Raw genomic sequence first — 19925 nt, 5'->3', positions numbered from 1 at the left:
ATTTCCAGCCTAAGACAGCCTGGATGGTTGATCAGGAAGGTATATCGCACAGGGCGGGGAGAGGAGTGCAGTGCGGCATGGGCCCGCAGGCCGCAGCAACCCTGGAGCAGGCCTCAGAGGACTGAATCGTGGGCAGCTGTGGCAGTTTCCAGACTTCTCAACCCATGAACGCCAAAGACAACTTAGAAGGTCAGTGGGAAAAGTCTGTTTCTACGTGGCAAGAGAGGAGCTCGGGGTCCCAGCCCCCGGGGTGGTGCTTCCAGGCCACAGACTGGAGGAATTGAGTGGCTGATCAGAGGGGGATTGCAGGGATCTTTCTGCAGGTGCAGGATTCTCTTGCTTTGTTCGCGCTTGGATCTGGGTCACAGTTCTGGGTGGCGGTCCTGGGGCAAGGAGGAGCGCTGGCGTGGTGGAGCTTGTAGCGGCTGTGGAGAGGAAACACTCCTCACAGTTCCAAGACAGAATAGAGTGCTCATAAACCACAGCACAGGCCAGGAAAGGGGTAAACACCTTGCCCTTGATCACAGCACTGAGGAAGAACTGAAAATTTACAGGTCCCTAAGAAGTACCTTTGAAAATAGCTGCACAAAACCCCTGAAGCTTGGGACAGTACATTCTCCACACTGGAAACAGACTCCTACCTCAACAAAGAGTCTATAACTCAAGTAATTGACTGGAATCATGAGCAAGCAGCACAAAAAGAGTCAGACTATATTATCTTACTTGGTGACAAAGAAGATCAAAACATACAACCAGAAGAAGACAACGAAGTCAAAGCTCCTACATCTAAAGCCTCCAAGAAAAATATGAATTGGTCCCAGGCCATGGAAGAGTTCAAAAAGGATTTTGAGAAGCAAGTAAGAGAAGTAGAGGAAAAACTGAGAGTGATGCTAAAGGAGACCCAAAAAATTACTGAAGAAAATAACACCTTAAAAAATAGCCTAACCCAAATGGCAAAAAAGGTCCAAAAAGCCAATGAGGAGAAGAATGCCCTTAAAAGCAAAATTGGCCAAATGGAAAAGGAAGTCCAAAAGCTTACTGAAGAAAATACTTCCTTAAAAATTAGAATGGAGCAATTGGAAATTAGGGACAATTTGAGAAATCAAAGCACTGTAACACTAATCCAAAGGAACGAAAAAATAGAAGAGAATGTGAAATATCTCACTGGAAAAATAACTGACTTGGAAAATAGATCCAGGAGAGAGAACTTAAAAATTATTGGACTATCTGAAAGCCATCATCAAAAAAAGAAACTAGACATCATCTTTCAAGAAATTATCAAGGAAAACTGCCCTGATATTTTAGAACTAGAGGGCAAAATAGAAATTGAAAGAATCCACCGATCACCTCCTAAAAGAGATCCCCAAAGGAAAACTCCTAGGAATGTTGTAGCCAAATTCCAGAATTTCCAGGTCAAGGAGAAGATATTGCAAGCAGCCAGAAGGAAACAATTCAAGTACTGTGGAAACACAATCAGGATAACACAAGAGTTAGCAGATTCTACATTAAGGGTCCGGAGGGCATGGAGTATGATATTCCTGAGGGCAAAGGAGTTAGGACTAAGACTTAGAATCACCTACCCAGCAAAACTGAGTATAATCCTTCAGGGTGAAAAATGGTCATTCAACGAAATAGGGGACTTTCAAGCATTCCTGTGGAAAAGACCAGAGCTGAATAGAAAATTTGACCTTCAAATACAAGACTCAAGTGAAACATAGAAGAGGTAAACAGGAAAGAGAAATCATAAGAGACTTATTAAGGTTGAACTGTTTACATTCCTGCAGGGAAAAATGATATTTGTAACTCATGAGTCCTTTGTCAGTATTAGGGTAGTGGGAGGGAAAAAACTATGTGTATGTATGGATAGATAGATAGATATACGGCACAGGGTGAGTTGAAGATGAAGGGGTGATATCTGGAAAATAAAATTAAGGGGTGAGAGAGGATTATACTGGGAGAAGGGGAAAGGGAGAAGTAGAATGAGATAAAATATCTCACATCAAACAGACAAAAAAAGGTTTTTACAGTGGAGGGGAAATGGGGGAAGGTAAGAGGGAATGGGTTAATCTTATTCTCATAGGATTTGGCTTAAGGAGGGAATAACATACACAATGGGGTATGGAAATCTATCTTACCCTACAGGAAAATAAGGGGGGAAGGGGACAAGAGAGCAGGGGGTTGATAGAGGGGAGGGCAGATTGGGGGAGGGGATAATCAAAAGCAAACACTCTGAGGAGGGACAGGGTCAAAAGACAGAATAGAATAAATGGGGGGTAGGATAGAATGAAGGGAAATATACTTAGTTTTTCACAACAGGAATACTACGGAAGTGTTTTGCATGACTACACATTTATAACCTGCACGGAGATGCTTGCCTTTTCAATGAGGGTGGGTGGGGAGGGAAGAAGGGAGAAAATTTGTAACCCAAAGTTTTAAAAACACATTAAAAATTAAAAAATTAAAAAAATACTGAAAAGAAAAAAAAACATTTGTTCACCACTACCCACAGTCAATACCCAATTATATCATGAAGTTGTTGTAGGGAGGGAAATTGTGAGGCTGGCACTGAACTCACTGAGAAAGGAGGGAGTATGGCTAGTGCACTGATAGGTAATGGACAACTTCAAAATAAATGCTGCTATTTCTTCAAGCATTCTAACTTTTTAGTCTCTCCATCTACTCAATTACATCTTGACCTCATTACTACTGTCTTTGACACTAAAACCCTCTCTACCTGGATATTTTCTCTCTCCTCTGTTTCCATGACAGTGCCTTTTGAAGGTTCTCCCTCCTACCCATCTGTCTCCTTGGCTGGATTTTCACAAAGGGCACACCCACTATCCATGGGTGTCCCCCAAAGCTTGGTCTTGAATACTTTTTCTGTTCTCCCTTTATATTACTACATTTGGTGATCTCATCTATTCCTCTAGTTCAATTATCATTTCTATGACATCATTCCCAGATCTACATATCCAGCCTTAATCTCTATCCCGATCTCTAGTCTTAAATCACTATCTTTTAGACATCTCTAAATGGATGTCTTATAGGCATCTCAAACTCAACATGTCTAAAATAAAACTCATTATCAGTCTACTCCAAAACTCTTTTTCTGAACTTCCATTTTGCTGGTGAAAGCACCATCATCTATCTTCCAGTTCACTCAGGCTCTCTCTGTGCCATCCTCCATTTCTCTCACACACTCACCCCACATAGCCAATCTACTGTCAAGTCATATCTCTAACTTCACTCCATCCTTACATAAATCCCCTTCTCTGAACTCACACTGCTACCACTTCCATGAAGATTTTCATCACTTGTCACATGGATTTGCAAGAGCATTCCAAATACTTGTGTCCCTCCCCATAATTATTGACAGCCTAAACTGAAGTCTCTCCCCACACTAATCTGCACACGGCTATCACACAAGAGATCTTCCTAAGGTACAGGTCTAATCACCTCATCCCCATATACAATGAGCTTCAGTAGGTCCCTATCATTACCTCAAGGATTAAATAGAAACTCTTCTTTTTTGACATTTATACCTCTTCATAACATGGCTCCTCTGTCTTTCCAGGCTCATTACACATCCTTCCCCTCCACACTGTCCAGCCAAAGTGTCCTATTTGCAGTTCCTTATACCCAATCCTCCAGATTCCATGCCTATGCTTTTGCCCTGGCTGGCTCTCTCCCAAGGCTGGAATGTTCTCCTTCTATCCTCTCTCATCATCCCTGGCTTCCTTCAAGACTCAGCTCAAATGCCAACAACTACAGGAGGCTCTTCCTGCTGCCACAGCTGCTGAGGCCTTCCCCTCTCAAGTTCTTTTTATTTACTTTGCATCTATCTTTGTTGTGCCTGTTGAGATGTGTCATCTCCTCCAGGATACAGGACTGACTCTGCTGTTTTTTTGCAGCCCAACAGGTTAGCACCTAGCCTGGAACACAACAGGTTTTTACTAAACATCCATTGAGCTCTGATGGTTCCTCCCACATGACATTCCTCAACCTCCAGGTCCCAAAGGCATGAAATGAACTCCCTCTTCACCTCAGGCTCTTGGGATCCCTGGTTTTCTTCTATGCTAAGCTCAAAGATGATCCCCACTTCCTAGTACTTCCCACCTTTCCCCTCTCTTTTCACATACTTATTACTTTGCATATATTTACATATGCACATATAATTTCTTCCAATAGATGGTAAGATTCTTGAGGAACTGTTTTGCCTGGCACACAGTAGGCATTTTTAGAAAGCACTTGTTGACTGACATTGATATTTATGCTGATTTTGCAAGCTCATAAATTAATTGCTATTCTTGAAGCACTTTTTTTTTTTTGGAGATAGTGGATCTTCCCATTGTAAGGAAAGAGTAAAACATACACACCACTAAAAGATTCATGCTCACAGATTAATTAAAAAACTAGGGAAGGGGCAGGTAGGTGGCGCAGTGGATAGAGCACGGACCCTTAAGTCAGGAGGACCTGAGTTCAAACCCGGCCTCAGACCAAACACTTGACACGTACTAGCTGTGTGACCCTGGGCAAGTCACTTAACCCCAACTGCCCAAGTGAAAAAAAAAAAAAAAATTAGGGAAATGTGCTTAGCAAACCAATGGGACAAGTATTACTCCAAGAAGAGGCATATTCCAAGCATATTCCAAGAGAAGAGAAATAGGTACCAAAACCCAAAATGATATGGAGTCAACCCAAACTAATTGATTTTCAGTGTGAGCATTTATACCTCAAAAATCATCAAGCAATACAAATCAAGGCTGCATTTAATGTTTTGTTGTATGGTCTAGGGTAGACTCAAAGTGAAGGAAAAATGTTAACGAAGATTAAACTTAAAGGTAGATTAAGGGCACATACCTCTTCTCCTCACCCACTCCCCAGCCAGCTGTCAAATATTTACTAGTACATCATTGACCAGAACCCGATCTAAAGCTTCTGCCTTCTGATCATAATTAAAACCCAATTCTTTACAGAGGACACAGTTTTCTATTGTTCTAAGGAAGGAAAAAGGAGCATGAGCCATTCATCTTAACTCCATGAAAAAGAGAATTGTCTCATTTTCTAAAGTAGCACTCACCAGCTTAGTGAGATCCTTAAAAGAAGAGGGCTATTTTATTAAACTTTTTATCAACCTGCAATGAGAAACAGTAGGTTTCAAAAAGGTACTCAATAATTAACTGTTGAACTAACAAATTGCTTAACTCCTTCCTCACGTCCTAAAGTCACTGATATCACTTAGGACTCCAACAATGACAGTGATGACACCACACACACCTAGACTTCTCAATTTCATTTCCTCCGGACAGGACAGTTCTTACACTCACCTGGAGTGTATCCTTCTATTATTTAAGAGGACAGTTTCTCTTTACTCACTTGCCTTCCTTCAACTGTGATTTCAAGACTGGAATGGCCTTGCTATTTTTTGTTGGACCAGACTGCTTAATCGACCAGCCTGCCCTCATTTTATCTAGCCTTAAACTCTGATTCCACCCTACTCCACAACCTTTACTATTTACATGACTGACTCAACTCTTTCCATTTTCTTTCTTCATACAACCAACAGTTCACAGGCTTCAATCACAAGCATTAGTGTGCTCTTTCCTCTCCTTTTTTTCACCCACTCTCACTGAAATCATATTCCCAAACTTCCTCCAATTCCCTCTACTACGCTAAGTTATAGCTAAGAATTTTGGAACCTACTTCAATAATTAGTTCTGAAGTACTGTTAGTCACCTGGCAACTGCATGCTCTTGGTCACAACAGGAATCAAGGGAGAGTATGAATGGATCACAACAAATTGAGTATCACTCTTAGGAAGCAAATTCATTTCCTAATGACAGTAAACTCAGGAGTACCTTCATAAATAAAAAAAAGGAAATTGTTATCAATGCCTCATCTGTATTTGCAATTTAGAATGCGAACTAAACTGCAGAGTGCTTCAGGTACCCTTCCAAACCACCACTTTTCTCTCTTCATTACTGTCTTTGAGTAAGAACTGTCACTCCACATGAATTCATCTACTCTGCTCCAGCAGTAGAGAACAATAGTCATCATACCAGAGAGCTATCAGTAGCACAGATAAGATAACATATTCTCCAACAAGAGTGAATGCCCTAATTACACCTATGGACAAGGACTGAAGGCTGCTTTTCTCCCTTAATTTGAACACCTGCCTCCCAAGTGACCTTCTCCATTCCACTACTATTCTTCTCAAGCCTGATTCAGTGCAAAACAAAAACTTTCCATTATCACCACAGAGATCAGACTGCCCAAGACCAGTGACTGCAACACAAGGCCCTCAATTCCATGACTGTGCAGACTCCCTGAGCCTCACACACCAGAATTCTTGTTAAAAGGGTCTCTGTGACCAAGTCTTATGTCTTATCTTCCATGGTTTATAGATCATAGAAGGCTCCTACCTAGCACATCCTGTCATCTTATAACCCACATGCATCAGAATACTAATTAAGTTATATAATATCATACCCTGGCTAGTATTTTCCATTTTTAATCTCTGAGATTCAGTTATCAGATACCTAGTCCAAAATAATTGGGGGGGGGGGGGAACACAAAAAAACAACTTCCCCTGAAATCTATTTCTTGTTCCTTTGTCTGGCTTTTAAAGACCTTCACAATCAGGCATGAGTCTACATTTCTGGAAGAGTGCAAGGTATCCTTCACAAACTTTTTGGTTGAGTCAAACTGGCTTTACTGATCTCTGTGACATTCCACCTGCCATTTCTGGCCATTTGCACAGGATGCCCCAAACACTTGGAATGTATTCTCTGCTCATGTGTTAGATTCCTTGGTTTCCTTCAAGTGTTACCTTTTATAGGAAGCTAGGGAACACTAGACTGATCATGTAAAAACCTGAGAGACTGAAAGTGATTGTATAAATCATTCAATTCAATTAGCATTTATTACAGGCCTATATATAGTAAGAACTGTGACAGACGCTTACACTTAGTCAATTTAGGGAAGGGTGCTAAGGACACATAACATTGAATTGAAAATTAAAGGGAATTTTTGGTGGAAGGGCACTAGCAACTGAAATAGCTCCCTCCAAAGTTACCAATGATCTCTTAAATGCTAAATCTAACAGCTTTTTCCCTGGGTGATCCTTCTTGACCTCTCTACAACATTTTATACTCTTGATTCCTTTACCTCCTAGACTGACTCCTTTCTTGAGTTTTCATGACATTTATCTCTCAGTTCTCTTGCTACCTTTGTGATCTCTCTGCAGTCTCCTTTGCTGGACTTTCATCTCCGTCATATTCAGACATCTCTGCACATTACACCAGAGGTTCTCTATCCTGAACTCCAGTTTCACATCACCAATTAACTACTAAATGTTTTGAAATGGACATTCCATAGAATTTCAAACTCAACCTTTCCAAAACGAAACTCATTAACTTCCACCAAAACAAACCACAGTTCCGAATTTGCCTAATACTATTGAGGCGAGCATCATTTTTCTTGGTGCTGCAGTGAATGGAGTGCCAGGCCTAGAAACAGCAAGAACTGAGTTCAAATAAAGCCACAGACATTTACTTGTGTGACCTTGAGGAAGTCACTGAACCTCTGTTGGCCTCAGTTTTCTCATCTGTATGTACCATAGGGGTGATAATAGTACTTAACTCCCAGGGTGGTTAGGAGGATCAAATGAGATAATTTTTGTGAAATACTTAATACAGTGCCTAGCACTTAGTAGACACTATTAAAATGTAAGCTATTATTATTATACTTGACTCCTCATTCTTACCATGCATAAGGTCAAATCAGTTAGCAAATACTGTCATATCAATTTCCATAACATCTCTCAAATAGGTAGCATTCTCTCTAATCACACAGCAACCATGCTTGTTCAGGCCCCATCACCTCTTGCCTAGACTATTGCAATACCTTCCTATTTTATCTCCCCACCTCAAGTACCTCCTCACTCCAATCCATCCTCCATACAGCTAAGAAAGTGATTTCCCAAATTCACTTGTCAGACCATATAATGTCTCTACTTGATAAACTCAAGTGACTCTTCATTTTCTACAGGATGAAATATAAATTCTTCTGTTTGACATCCAAAGCTCCTCAAAAGTGAGACCATTCCTACCTTTCCAATCTTTATATATGTAACTCCCCTCCACGAACAAGAGTCAACCATAATAGCCTATTTGCTGATTCACACAGACACCACACATTAACCATATCATACCTTTGCACTGGCTGTTCCCCCCGAGTCTGTAACACCCTTTTTCAACTTCCATCTCATGCTGTAAACTCAGTTCAAGTACCTCCTTCTAGATGAAGTCTCTCCTCTGATTCTCTCAGATTCTAATATCCACCCTCCTAAAATTACCTTCTATTCACTTTGTATATTGTGTCATACACACACATAAACATATACCCCCCAAATTTTCTCAATCCACAGAAATTTTAAGTGACCCCAAATATGTGAAAATATGCCATACTGATAAACCTGAACAGTGTTTCTGTAATCTTAGATACCTGTCTCATTAAGCCAGAAAATATTAGGATTTGAAGACACCCTGGCTATCATACAGCCCAATCCCTACATTAAACACTTAAGGAAAATGAGGCTTAGACATAATACATGGCCATTAATGGAATAAAGTCAGTACCTGAACTAGTAGAACTCAGGTATCATGCTAGAATCATGCTCCATCTAAAATAGTAGCACACTAGTTACTCCTCCAAAAGTCACCAACACAAAGGTATCTTTGCATCTCATTCTCCATATATTAAATACCAGAGAATGTGACTAATGATAGATGTGAATGGATGTCTAATTTTCAATTTATGGTCTGTTAATTTTTCACAAATATCTTTTAAACTGTTTCCCAAGCTAAATGTGCAGACAATTAAGGGCTCTTTAACCTAGACCTTTAAAAAATATCCAAGGTAGCTAATCTTCAGCCAGAAATGAGAATGCTTTAACCAACATTGTAAAATGGTTAATTCTAATTCCAAAAACAGATTCACAGCTGTGTCTCTCAACCCACCTCTGCATTATAACTAAAACGATAATGTACTTAATTAGCCAGTGACATTTCAAAGCTGTTGGGTTTTTTCTTGCTCCACTTGACATGTTTTGCTGATGGCAAAACCAAATTGCAATTTGAAAAAAAATTTTTAACCTAGAAGAGTAATTATGTATATATCTTCTTCAACTCATTCTTGCCTAAACCAACCCCTGGCCCAAGTGAAAACTGGAGGAAATCTGCCTTAGCACAAAGTCCAATAGTAACTCTCCTCCAAAATCATCATACAGCAATCATATTCTTCTTGAGGAAGAAACTCATTCTTAATATGACCTGTTTCAGGAAAGATTCCCTTAATGTTCACAAAAACCAAAATAAAGAAAATGGAGAACAAAAAGAAAAATGTGATTTCTTCCCAAAGCAGAGATCAGCACAACTGATGATCTCACATAACCAATCAAAATGTGTGATGAATGCAGGTCTAAAAATAACAACATAAGAAATAGCACTGTGAAGTTTAAAAAGTTATCCAAACATTTCGCCCTCTGCTCCACATATTGTTTCTGCAGCCAGCTTGAATGTGTTACACCAGACCAATGCTGACAACAGACACTTCCACTTTTATTGCTGTTAATACCCTGAGCAATTACTGGAGCTCATCAGCAACTTCCTGCTTAGAATGGCAACGATCACAATGTAATCTGGCATTTCATGGGGGTTTCCATTCAAATATGAAGGCAACTGCTACTGGGCAAAAACTGTACAAATGGGGCTTAGTGCAAACTTGGTGGAAAGTGGTAGATAATAAAAATAATCATTACAATTTTATTCCATAGTTAAGCTTTTTCCAGGATGTACTGGTACTGACTTAGCTTAGTGACCATCATGCACACACAGAAAAATGAACATGGAAACAGCAAGCAGAAAAAAAGTAATTCTAAAAGGAAACTGTCCAAAATTTAAGATAGAATACTTGTATTCTCAAGTGTTAAGGCAGCATAAGAAATGTTGCTGGGAAAGGAAGATAATGTCAATAACAAAATCTAGAATAAGAAGGAAATTCATGTCTAAGTATAAATATTACATTTTTAAAAATCATTTAAAACAAAAGAGGGTATTCAACTAAACTGAAGCCCTACTACAGAGCTAATTGGATGTGAGAGAGGAAAGGGTGCCCACCAAAAAAAAAAGAAAATTCTATGAGTAGAAGGCAAACGATTTATGCTAGCCACATACTGGATACAGCATGGGTTTTTTTTCACTTCCCTACTTTATTTTTATATTCCTCTCATTTTAAGAACACACAGCAACAAAAATATTCCTAAGTTAGATGCCTTTCTAGACTTAAGTCCTTTATATTAACTATTTCACAATATTTATATGACAATCAGAACCTTGACTATCACTGTTACTAAAATACACAATGTCTGAAATCCAGAATTCAAACTGGGACATTTAAGTTCTTTCTGCTACACAAAATAAGGCTGAAGAACTGAGGCAATGCTATTCTCTCTCTTTTTTTTTTTTTGGTTAGGCAATGGGGTTAAGTGACTTGCCCAGGGACACACAGCTAGTAAGTGTTATGTGTCTGAGGCCTGATTTGAACTCAGGTCCTCCTGAATCCAAGGCTGGTGCTCTATCTGAGGCAGTGCTATTCTGAGGAAGACGAATGTTCCATGTGTTCTTACATCATGTTTCTAAAAACAGCACCAAAGATTATTATATTTTAATATTCATGAATACTTTAGAAATGGACTTCCATAGGAAAAGGATATATTCCAAAAATCCCCACCAACTTCTAGTTAGTTGCTATGGAACTATTATTTAAAACCAGTCTAAAGCCTACTCATATTTTGTTCCTATAACATCTATCAGCCTTCCTACTAACAAATACCTAAATTCACTTTATTTCAAGCTCTGGATAACGGTTATGAAAAGAAACTCTGAAATTCAGTATAATGCTAAAAAAAAGACGTGATCATAAAATGAAAACTTAATCAATACCTACATAAATACTAAAAAGCAAAGAACTCAGTAAATGCTGAAGACCAATGGTAAAGTGCATTATGGAATTATCTCAGTTCTCATCCACCATGCAATCAGTATATAAAGCTTACATCTGGTTCCAATATCAATAAGTAAAAGGAAGCAACTGGAGAGTTAAACTACAAAAGAAAAGGCACAAGGGATGGAGTGAAGTAAAGAACATAGTAAACAATGCTTACCAGTTTGAAGTCTTGAATGCTACAGATGAAATATGGAGTATTTGGCCGTCGACTCTCAATATACACACAGTCTTAAAGAGAAAAAGAAATTTTAAAACAATGTAACAATTCTCTAGAATAAAAAAGAGAGTGCTCATTAAAGGCACTAAATAAACAAAGCACACATATGCATACACACATATATAAATATCTAGAAGTAATTATTAAAAATAACATGTAACTATTAATTATTCAAGAAAAATGCCAACAATAAATATTTCATATTTTTAATAACATCTTTCTCAGAGGTGACAGAACTTTACAAACATGTCACAGAATCCCTTTTTAAAGATCTTGCAGTGAGACCCAGGGAAATAACTGGCTAAAGGACACAAATTATGCATTTGGGCCAAAGCTAAAACACTATTCTTCCTTCTCTAGGTTAGAACTGAAACTACCAACCCTAACCAACCATCCTGCCCATTAAGAAGAGATATATTTGCTTTTTAGAAAGTATTAGTTTAAACTCCAAAAGACTCATGATGGAAAATACTATCCACATCGAGAAAAAGAACTATGGAGTGTGAATGCAGATCAAAGCATACTATTTGCTCCTTTCTTTGTTTGTTTGTTTCTTCTTTCTTGTGGTTCCTCCTATTAGTTCCAATTCTTCTTTACAACATGACCAATGTGAAAATGTTTAATATCAATGTATAGGTAGAGCCACATTACATTCTTATTGTAACTTACAAAATTTACAAATTATAGGCAGTCTTGGGGAGAGGGGAGGAGAAGAGGGGGAGAAAATTTAGAACTCAAAATCTTAGGGAAGTTAATGTAAAAAACTAAAAATTAATCAACTGGTTGAAAAATAAATAAATAAAAATAAACACATTCCATTGTTTTCATGTGACATAATTTGTTTAGCTGTTCCTGAATCTGTGGGCACCTAATTTGTTTCCAGTTTTGGTTACCACAAGGAGAGCCACTGTGGATATTTTGATGTTCACACAGGTATTATTTTTATCAGTGACTTGCTTGAAGCATATGCTTAGTAGTGGAATTTACTGGTCAAATGGTATGGATATTTAAGTCACTTAATTTACACAATTTGAAACTGCTTTCCCAGTTTGGTCATGCTAAATCATAGATCCACAAAAATGAGTTAATATTTCTGTCTTTCAACATTGACTTCCCATCTTTTGGAATTTTCTCTGGTTTGCTGACAGTGAGATAATCTCCCCCCAGAGCTGTTTTTATTTGCACTTCTCTATTATGTGATTTGGAAACTTCATGCATATGGCTGTTATTATTATTATTATTATTTTTTTGGGGGGAGAACCATTCATTCATTTCCTTTGACCATCTGGCTATTATATTAATGGCTTTTGGTTGTATGTATTTCTGTTCTGTGTCTTTCTCTTTTGGATATCAGGCATTCACATAAAAAAAAGATACAGTAAAAAAAAAAGTGTTAGTCTAATTTGAACGGACATTCTATAAGGAAAGAAAAAATGCAAACAAGTCTCCATTGAACTTGACCAACAGGATAACTGGTATTAAAACAAAGGAAGAAAACAAAATGTATCTAATCTCTTGCAGTTTATTTGCTATTAAAACTTAAAGCAGACACATTTTCTTTTCTAATTGTAAAGAAAAATAAGGCAACCCATTACAGCTAAAAAGAAGTAAACTAAATTAGATTTTCCTCAGGGAAGAGAGCTTTCTCAAATTACATTTGACATGGCAGAGGTAGAGTAATTATATCTGCAGCTTACAACAACTGGACTTTGAAAAACTACACTAAAATAGGTTCTGTTGTATTATGAATAACCTCATAATAAATATAACAAAAGTAATGGCTTAAAAGCAACAAACAATTCCATGTTAAAACACAAGAACAGCTGCTTCTTAATGATAAAGCTCTAAGGAGAAAGCTATAAACTAGCTACTGTAAAACTAGGCCACCTCAAGAGTAAAGCAAATCTACTGCCAATAGTCTCTGTGACCTTTTCACTCATAATCGATTACTTGAGTAAACTATACTCATCCGTTGTTTTCACCCTTCATGAAGCTCCTTAACAGGTACAGGGGGCAGCTAGGTGCTGCAGTGGATAGTGCACCGGCCCTGGATTCAGGAGGACCTGAGTTCAAATCTGGCCTCAGACACATAACACTTAGTAGCTGTGTGACCCTGGGCAAGTCACTTAACCCCATCGCCCAGCCAAAAAAAAATGTCTTCGAACAATTCAACTTCTGGACAACACAACCAAGTTTCTCTGCCATATTTATCATGCTAGACTATAAGGGCCAAGCGGAAGGCAGAAACCATTTAAAATCTTCCACCCAGATGAAGGTACATTAAGTATTAAGCACTGGAACTAAGTACAAGATTAGGAAAGACAAGAATGATGAAATTATAATATTCCAATAGTCTCCTACTGGATCTCCCAACTTTAACTGACTCCACTCTTCAATCCTTTCTCTAAAAAACTTGCAGATTTAAATACCTAAAGCACAGATCTGCCAATATTACTTCTCTTCCTCAAAAAGTTACAGTGACTTCCTTACGCCTCAAGATCAAGTACAATTCCTCTGCTTGGAATTGAAAGGTTGGCCTTTATAACTGACCTCTCCAGGCTAATTAAACATTAATCTCATCCATGTACTCAGTAGTCCAATGGATCTGGCTCTGTGGTTCCTCAAACGAGGTATGACATTTCCCAATTCTCCTCCTTTTTACAAGCTGTTCCCCATGGGTGGAGCAAACTCATTCCAGCATTCTACCACCAAGCGTGGTAAGCCTCCTTCAACCTCAGCTTCAGTTCCCTGTGGTACATTAGGTCTTTCCTAATGCCCCACACTACTGGTACAATCTCGATTCTAACCTCCATTTAGCAAAATGACCTGGTTGTATATATTGTTATTCAGTTGTTTCAGTTGTACCCAACTTTTCATGACTCCTTTTTCGGGTTTTCTTCACAAAGATACTGGAATGCTTTGCCATTTCCTTCTCCAGCTCATTTTACAGATGAAGAACTAAGACAAACAGGGATAAGCGACTTGTGCAGGGTCACACAGCTAGGAAGCGTCTGAGGCTGGATATGAATTCCTGAAGATTGAAGTCTTCTTGATTCCACACCCAGTGCTCTATGCACTATGGCGCCCCCTAGCCGTTGGCATATATAGTTGTATGCATTCTGAACTTAATCATGTCCATCTTTCACCCACTATAAACCATAAGCTCCCTGACACAGGGATTGTTTCATTTTTCTATTACTATTGTGAGGTGCTTAATAAATACGTCAAAGCTCTATCAGGACAATCTTCCTTCCATTTTCCTTCCTTGCACATAGAAGGCATTTAGTAAGTTCTGAAAATTGCCATAATGACAAAACCATTTATTAAGCATTCCTTAATATCACCCAAGTAAAAAATATTTATCCCTCATATTGCTCATAGAACTTTTGTAACAGCCCCCTTTACTTTTCCCAAGTTTTTTATTCTAAAAATAAATACAAAAACAAGAGTATTTCACTATATACAGCAGAACACAAGAGGACTATATATGAAATTGTGAATCTCTAATACAAATTGCTTGATATTAATATAAACATAAATTCCACATGTTACTTTCTTAACTGTCCTGTTTATTTGTTCTTGCTTCTGAACTTCCTTTGATGCATTTTTTACAGTTTTAATGTCCCTCTTTTTTTTTAAAGTATGTACTACTGCTAACCTTCTCCTGCCCCCAAACCTTTCCCCAATTAAACCCCCCAAAAAATTAAGGAAAAAAAATCCTTCTCATCAAAATACAAAATGAAGCAAAAATGAATCCATGCAATGTGAAGTTGGAGAAATTTATGACTTGAGTCAATGATCTCTCAGTTAGGAGGTGGGTAAAATGCTTCATCATAGAACCTCTAGAAATAGGGCTGGTCATTGCACTGATAATTAAGTTATTAAGTCATTCAAAGTTGTTTTTCTTTACAATGTTCCTATAATGAGTTGTACCTGGCAATTACACTCTCCCTCCCCCACCCCATCTTGGAAGTTGAAACCATTGGATATTCAGGGTTCTGTCTAGTATCTCAGCACAGAATGGTATGGACCTCCACATCACACTATTACCAATCAAGGTAATTGTTACTATAGAGTTTCCAGGGTCCCCACTTAGAGTGTGTATCCAACGCCTCTGGGGTGTGCTTTCTCAGGGGATCCCTTCCACTCTTGCTTCCAACACACACAGAGCCCCATACTTGCCTGTATCTGCTGAATTGTTTGATGGTACAAATGTTGGCTTTGCTAACAAAAGCCCAATCATTATTCAATTTGCTGTGAATCTGACATTTTTGCTGAAGTAGGTAGTTGGAAGCTGGGCAATCTGCCTACATTCAGTCTTGTTGGCCTGAAGCTTGTCCACACTTCTAATCCTCACTACTAGACTGGGCTCTTTGAGAAGAGGGAGAATAGAGACTTCATAAATGTTTATTAAATTTAATGCTAGCATTGAAACATGCTCCCAAAGCCAATATGCCAAAATATCTTTATTACTTCATTCAATTAACTACTGAAATCACAACACTTCAGTGAAATCTTCCATGAAGTAGTATACTCTTTAGAATACGCTCTATAAATAAAAAATAAATACTTAATGTCCCACAAAATATACTTATTTTTTAGTATTGTAGCAATATTCGGTATGGTCCATTACCTATTTCTTTGTCACATGATCCTTTATGCATAACATCATTTTTGTAAGTATTGGATTAATTCTGAGCAAGAGATTAATTATATCTAATTCTATAGAATGCAACAGTGTTTCATGCAGAGTTTTATATGGAACAATAGCAAGAAATGATAGAGTGCTTTAAAGTTTGCAAGTACATCTCATCTGATGCTCAACAATCTAAGGAGGGAAGTGCTTATTGCTATCCCCATTTTACAAATAAGGAAAGAGGTAAAAAGAGACTAAGTAACTTGATCAGTGTCTGAGGCAGAATTTGAATTCAGGTTGCCCTGACTCCAGGTTCAGCACTCTTATCTAATATGCCATCTAATAATCTTTCAATACAGAATGAAACATTAAAAAGAACACCAGACTATGCTTAACAGTATTTACATGGTAGTGTGGTAGCTCCCCAAAAAGGGAAAATGTCCATCAATTGAAAAACAAAGAATCCAGTTGTGGTACAGGAATGTAATGGAATACTGCCTTATCAGAATATAGCAACTGTGAAGAATTCAAGGAAGCAAAGGAAGACAGATAGGAAATCATGTAAAGTGAAATTGATCCAGGAAGATAATTTTAGACCAAGATTCCAAGAATGTAAATGTAAAGAACAAACGCTGAACCATTATAATGATCAAGGACCAATGGTCTTAGAAAATTAAAAAAAAAAAAAAATATATATATATATACATACACACACATATATATTTGTTCCTTCTTTACAGAGCTGGGGGAAATACAGGTATGGGATATTTAACAGAATGTCAAAAACAACTGATGTGCTGGTTAGTTTTGCTAAACTTGTCTTTTTTATTCCTTGTTATGAGGTCAAAGGTGGGGTGATAGATTTAGAAATGAAGGTTAAATAGAGAAAATAATAATTTTTAAATTACTTTTGATTATCAACAATTATTTTTTATTTCCATTTCTCCTCACTCTTCTAACCTAATATAACCTAATGAAAGAAAAAAGGAGGAGAAAGAAGATTAAAATGTCATGCAAAAAAGATGAATTTTTACCCTTCTGGAAATCTTTGTTTCCATATTAGGATCCTCTACAGCAAATTCATGTAGAAAAATAACTACTCTTTAATATAAACAGAATATTTTCTGAAGTGAAAGAGAAAATGTCTAATAAACTACAGGGAGACATTCACAACTATGTGACTAAAAATTGAACTGCAACTTAAGAGGTGGCAGCCTACTGAGCAATGGTGGGGGAAAACTGACACAATCTCCTCTGATTGATACTGCTCTCAGGGATGAACCCAGGCTTAGTTTGGCAGATGATCAACCACAGAGTGGGAGGTAATCCTTTCACTTCTATGATAATGCCCTGTCACAGGACAAAAAGTCACTTCCTACTGAGTGTTTATGAAGTTACCATAGCAACCTGAGAGATTCAAATCCACATGTCAACTTCCAATTGAATACTCTCATTTGTGTAACAAGCTACTCTATCAAGTAGTTGCATACTCATCAGTACTTCTGTAGTTAATCATTTAAAGGAAGGATTTCGATAATGTTAGTTGAGCTCTGTGTAAACTCTTTAAACCAATGAACCTTGATTCTTATGTAATACAATGCCATAAAGATTAGAAACAGGAACAATAATTCATGGTTACCTTGCTTTCTCATAAATTTGTCTAATAAGAACGATATGGGCCAAGATTTTAAAGATAAATGGAGAGAATATTTACACAGATAACAGCAATTATGTCAATAATTTCTCTTTAACTAAACAATCCACCCACTCCAATTTCAACTAAAAAGGAAAAATACCTGCGAACGTAATTTGTTATTCAAGTTTCAATGTAAAAAAATTGATTATTTTTATTTTTCTTCGTGATTTTCATAAGAGGCTTTGGTTGTTTCAGTTAATGTTGAATAGATCTGAGGAACAGTAAGGTGATCAGCATCACTGGATAGAAGGTGATGAGGAGTAAAAAGACTGTAATGGAAGGAGGGGGCTAGTTTATGAAGGGCTTTGAATACCAAGGAAAGGGATTTTGTATTTGATGCCCAGGGTAAAAGGAAGCCAGCAGAGTTTACTGATTGGGTGGTTGACATAATTGGACCTGCATTGTAAGAAAATCACTTCCTTAGCTGAAGAGAGGGTGGATTACATTGGGAAGCAATTGAAGCAAGCAAATTCATCAGCAGGTTATTATAAAAGGCCAAGGACCAGGCTAGAAAGGCAAGTAACAGAACAGTGGCAGTGACAGAGTAAAGAATTGGATCCCTTCCAGATATTACAGGTGAAATCAATAGGTCTTGGCAACAGATTGGATACAGGGATGGGGATAAGAGATAGTGAGGAGACCAAGATTGACTCCTCCTTCAAGTAACCTATCTTATTTAATCCCCAGAGTGGGAGTAACACCCTCCCTACTATTTTTAGAATATTTTGTACTTCCTTTTCTAAGGTAGCCAAGTGATACAGTTCATGAAGTGCCTGAAATGTATTCAGGCAGGCCTAACTTCAAATCTTTCCTTAGGCATTTAGTGACTGCCTGCTTTCAGTCTGTGTTTCCCTTATCTGTAAATGGAAATAATAAAAGTATCTGGATCAAATAAGACCATACATGTAAAGCACTATGAAAAACCTAAAGCACTATATAAATGAAATTACTGTTATTAGTATTTTTGAACATATTTTTAACTGAATGTAAACACCTTGAGGGCAGGAACTGATTCATTTTGGGGTTTGTGAACTTATCTTATCTCCAAATAATCTATCTCTGAACTCTATTCACCTCCAAGGACCTAACACACTGTCTGGCACATAGTATGAGCTTATAAAAGTATGATAAAAATAAACTGAAGAGTAAAATGTAAAATTTTCTACGTATTGCAATTCTTCAGGAAATGAACAAGTTTATATAAAAGAAAAAGAAGTCTATTTTCTTCTCTATAGTAAATGGCAATATGAAGCTGGGGGGTACTCTGATACCATAAATTACAATGAACTTCTTGGCATCCTTCCTGACAGGCAACACAAAGAATACAACTAACATCTAAACAATTCAACAAGAAATTCCTGTTACACAAAAATAAAACCTTTTAATCAAAATTTGAAAAAGGTACTCAGCCACTAGTCTACTGCTTTAAGATATTTGTTCTCATTCAGCATTTGCCAAAGTTCTCATTCAATTTTGGAGCTATGATATATAATGCATTATATATCTCTCACTTGTTTTTTTTACTATCAAATGACAAAAAATTCAAAATAAGGGGGAAAAAAACCTGTTCATCCAAGACAGTCTGATACTAAATGCAGCTGCAAAGAAATGAAGTATGGGGCCTTCTCTTTTTTTCCCCCGGGGGGGAGGGTGATATATCATAATAATTTCAAAGTATTTAATTTTAGTTTTGCTCTTCTTTCCAGATATCTTGTGGTACTCATTCTGTACAGTGCCTTCCTGGCTCCGCTTGCTCACTACATATCAGTTCATGATTTTCTGTATTAGTATGTGTCACTTCCTTTTTCAAAGTGAATGACCCTGAAACATTTCAAGCTCCAAAAGTCCAACAAGTCTTTTATCATAACCCATTATTCAAACTTCCCTATTTTTGTGGTGGTTATGGCTATATTCGCAGTCTTCACATATACTTCTCTCAGTATTATCCTAAATTCTCCTTCATCCAACATATATCCAATCAGTCACCAAATCTTTTCATTTTTGCCTCCACATTTCTCATAACCAACTCTTTCTACTCAAAAAGCTACCACCTAAATACCTCCTCAACAATTCTTGCCTACATGAACACAAGAGAACATGGAAAGAACAAGAGGAAATCACACAATGCCTAACAAAAAAAAATAAAGGAAAAAAACTCATTAGAAAATTAGGAACAGGTCAGAATGTACATGTCTCAATACATTATGCAATAAAAATGCAGTAATAAGACTAGAAAAAAATTAAATCCATGGGAAAGTTACTGCAAAGAACTGAAAGAGAGAGGAACAGATTTAAAATATAAAAATTCT

The 19925-nt window shown here is 37.5% G+C and overlaps 1 protein-coding gene across 3 annotated transcripts in view; it reads right to left on the bottom strand.

Moving 5' to 3' along the window:
• RERE (arginine-glutamic acid dipeptide repeats) overlaps positions 1–19925 on the bottom strand; it is a 591972-nt gene that overhangs the window by 316364 nt on the left and 255683 nt on the right. For all 3 annotated transcript variants that reach the window (XM_027843796.1, XM_027843797.1, XM_027843799.1), the window contains exon 3: positions 11225–11295. In XM_027843796.1, the coding sequence (XP_027699597.1) occupies positions 11225–11295 (71 nt within the window). The remainder of the gene's footprint in view (positions 1–11224; positions 11296–19925) is intronic.

Source organism: Vombatus ursinus, unplaced genomic scaffold (assembly GCF_900497805.2).
Source record: "Vombatus ursinus unplaced genomic scaffold, bare-nosed wombat genome assembly UNPS02014932.1, whole genome shotgun sequence".
Lineage (NCBI taxonomy): Eukaryota > Metazoa > Chordata > Mammalia > Diprotodontia > Vombatidae > Vombatus > Vombatus ursinus.
The sequence above is the reverse complement of the archived record's forward strand: the minus strand, read 5'-3'. Positions and strand labels throughout refer to the sequence as shown.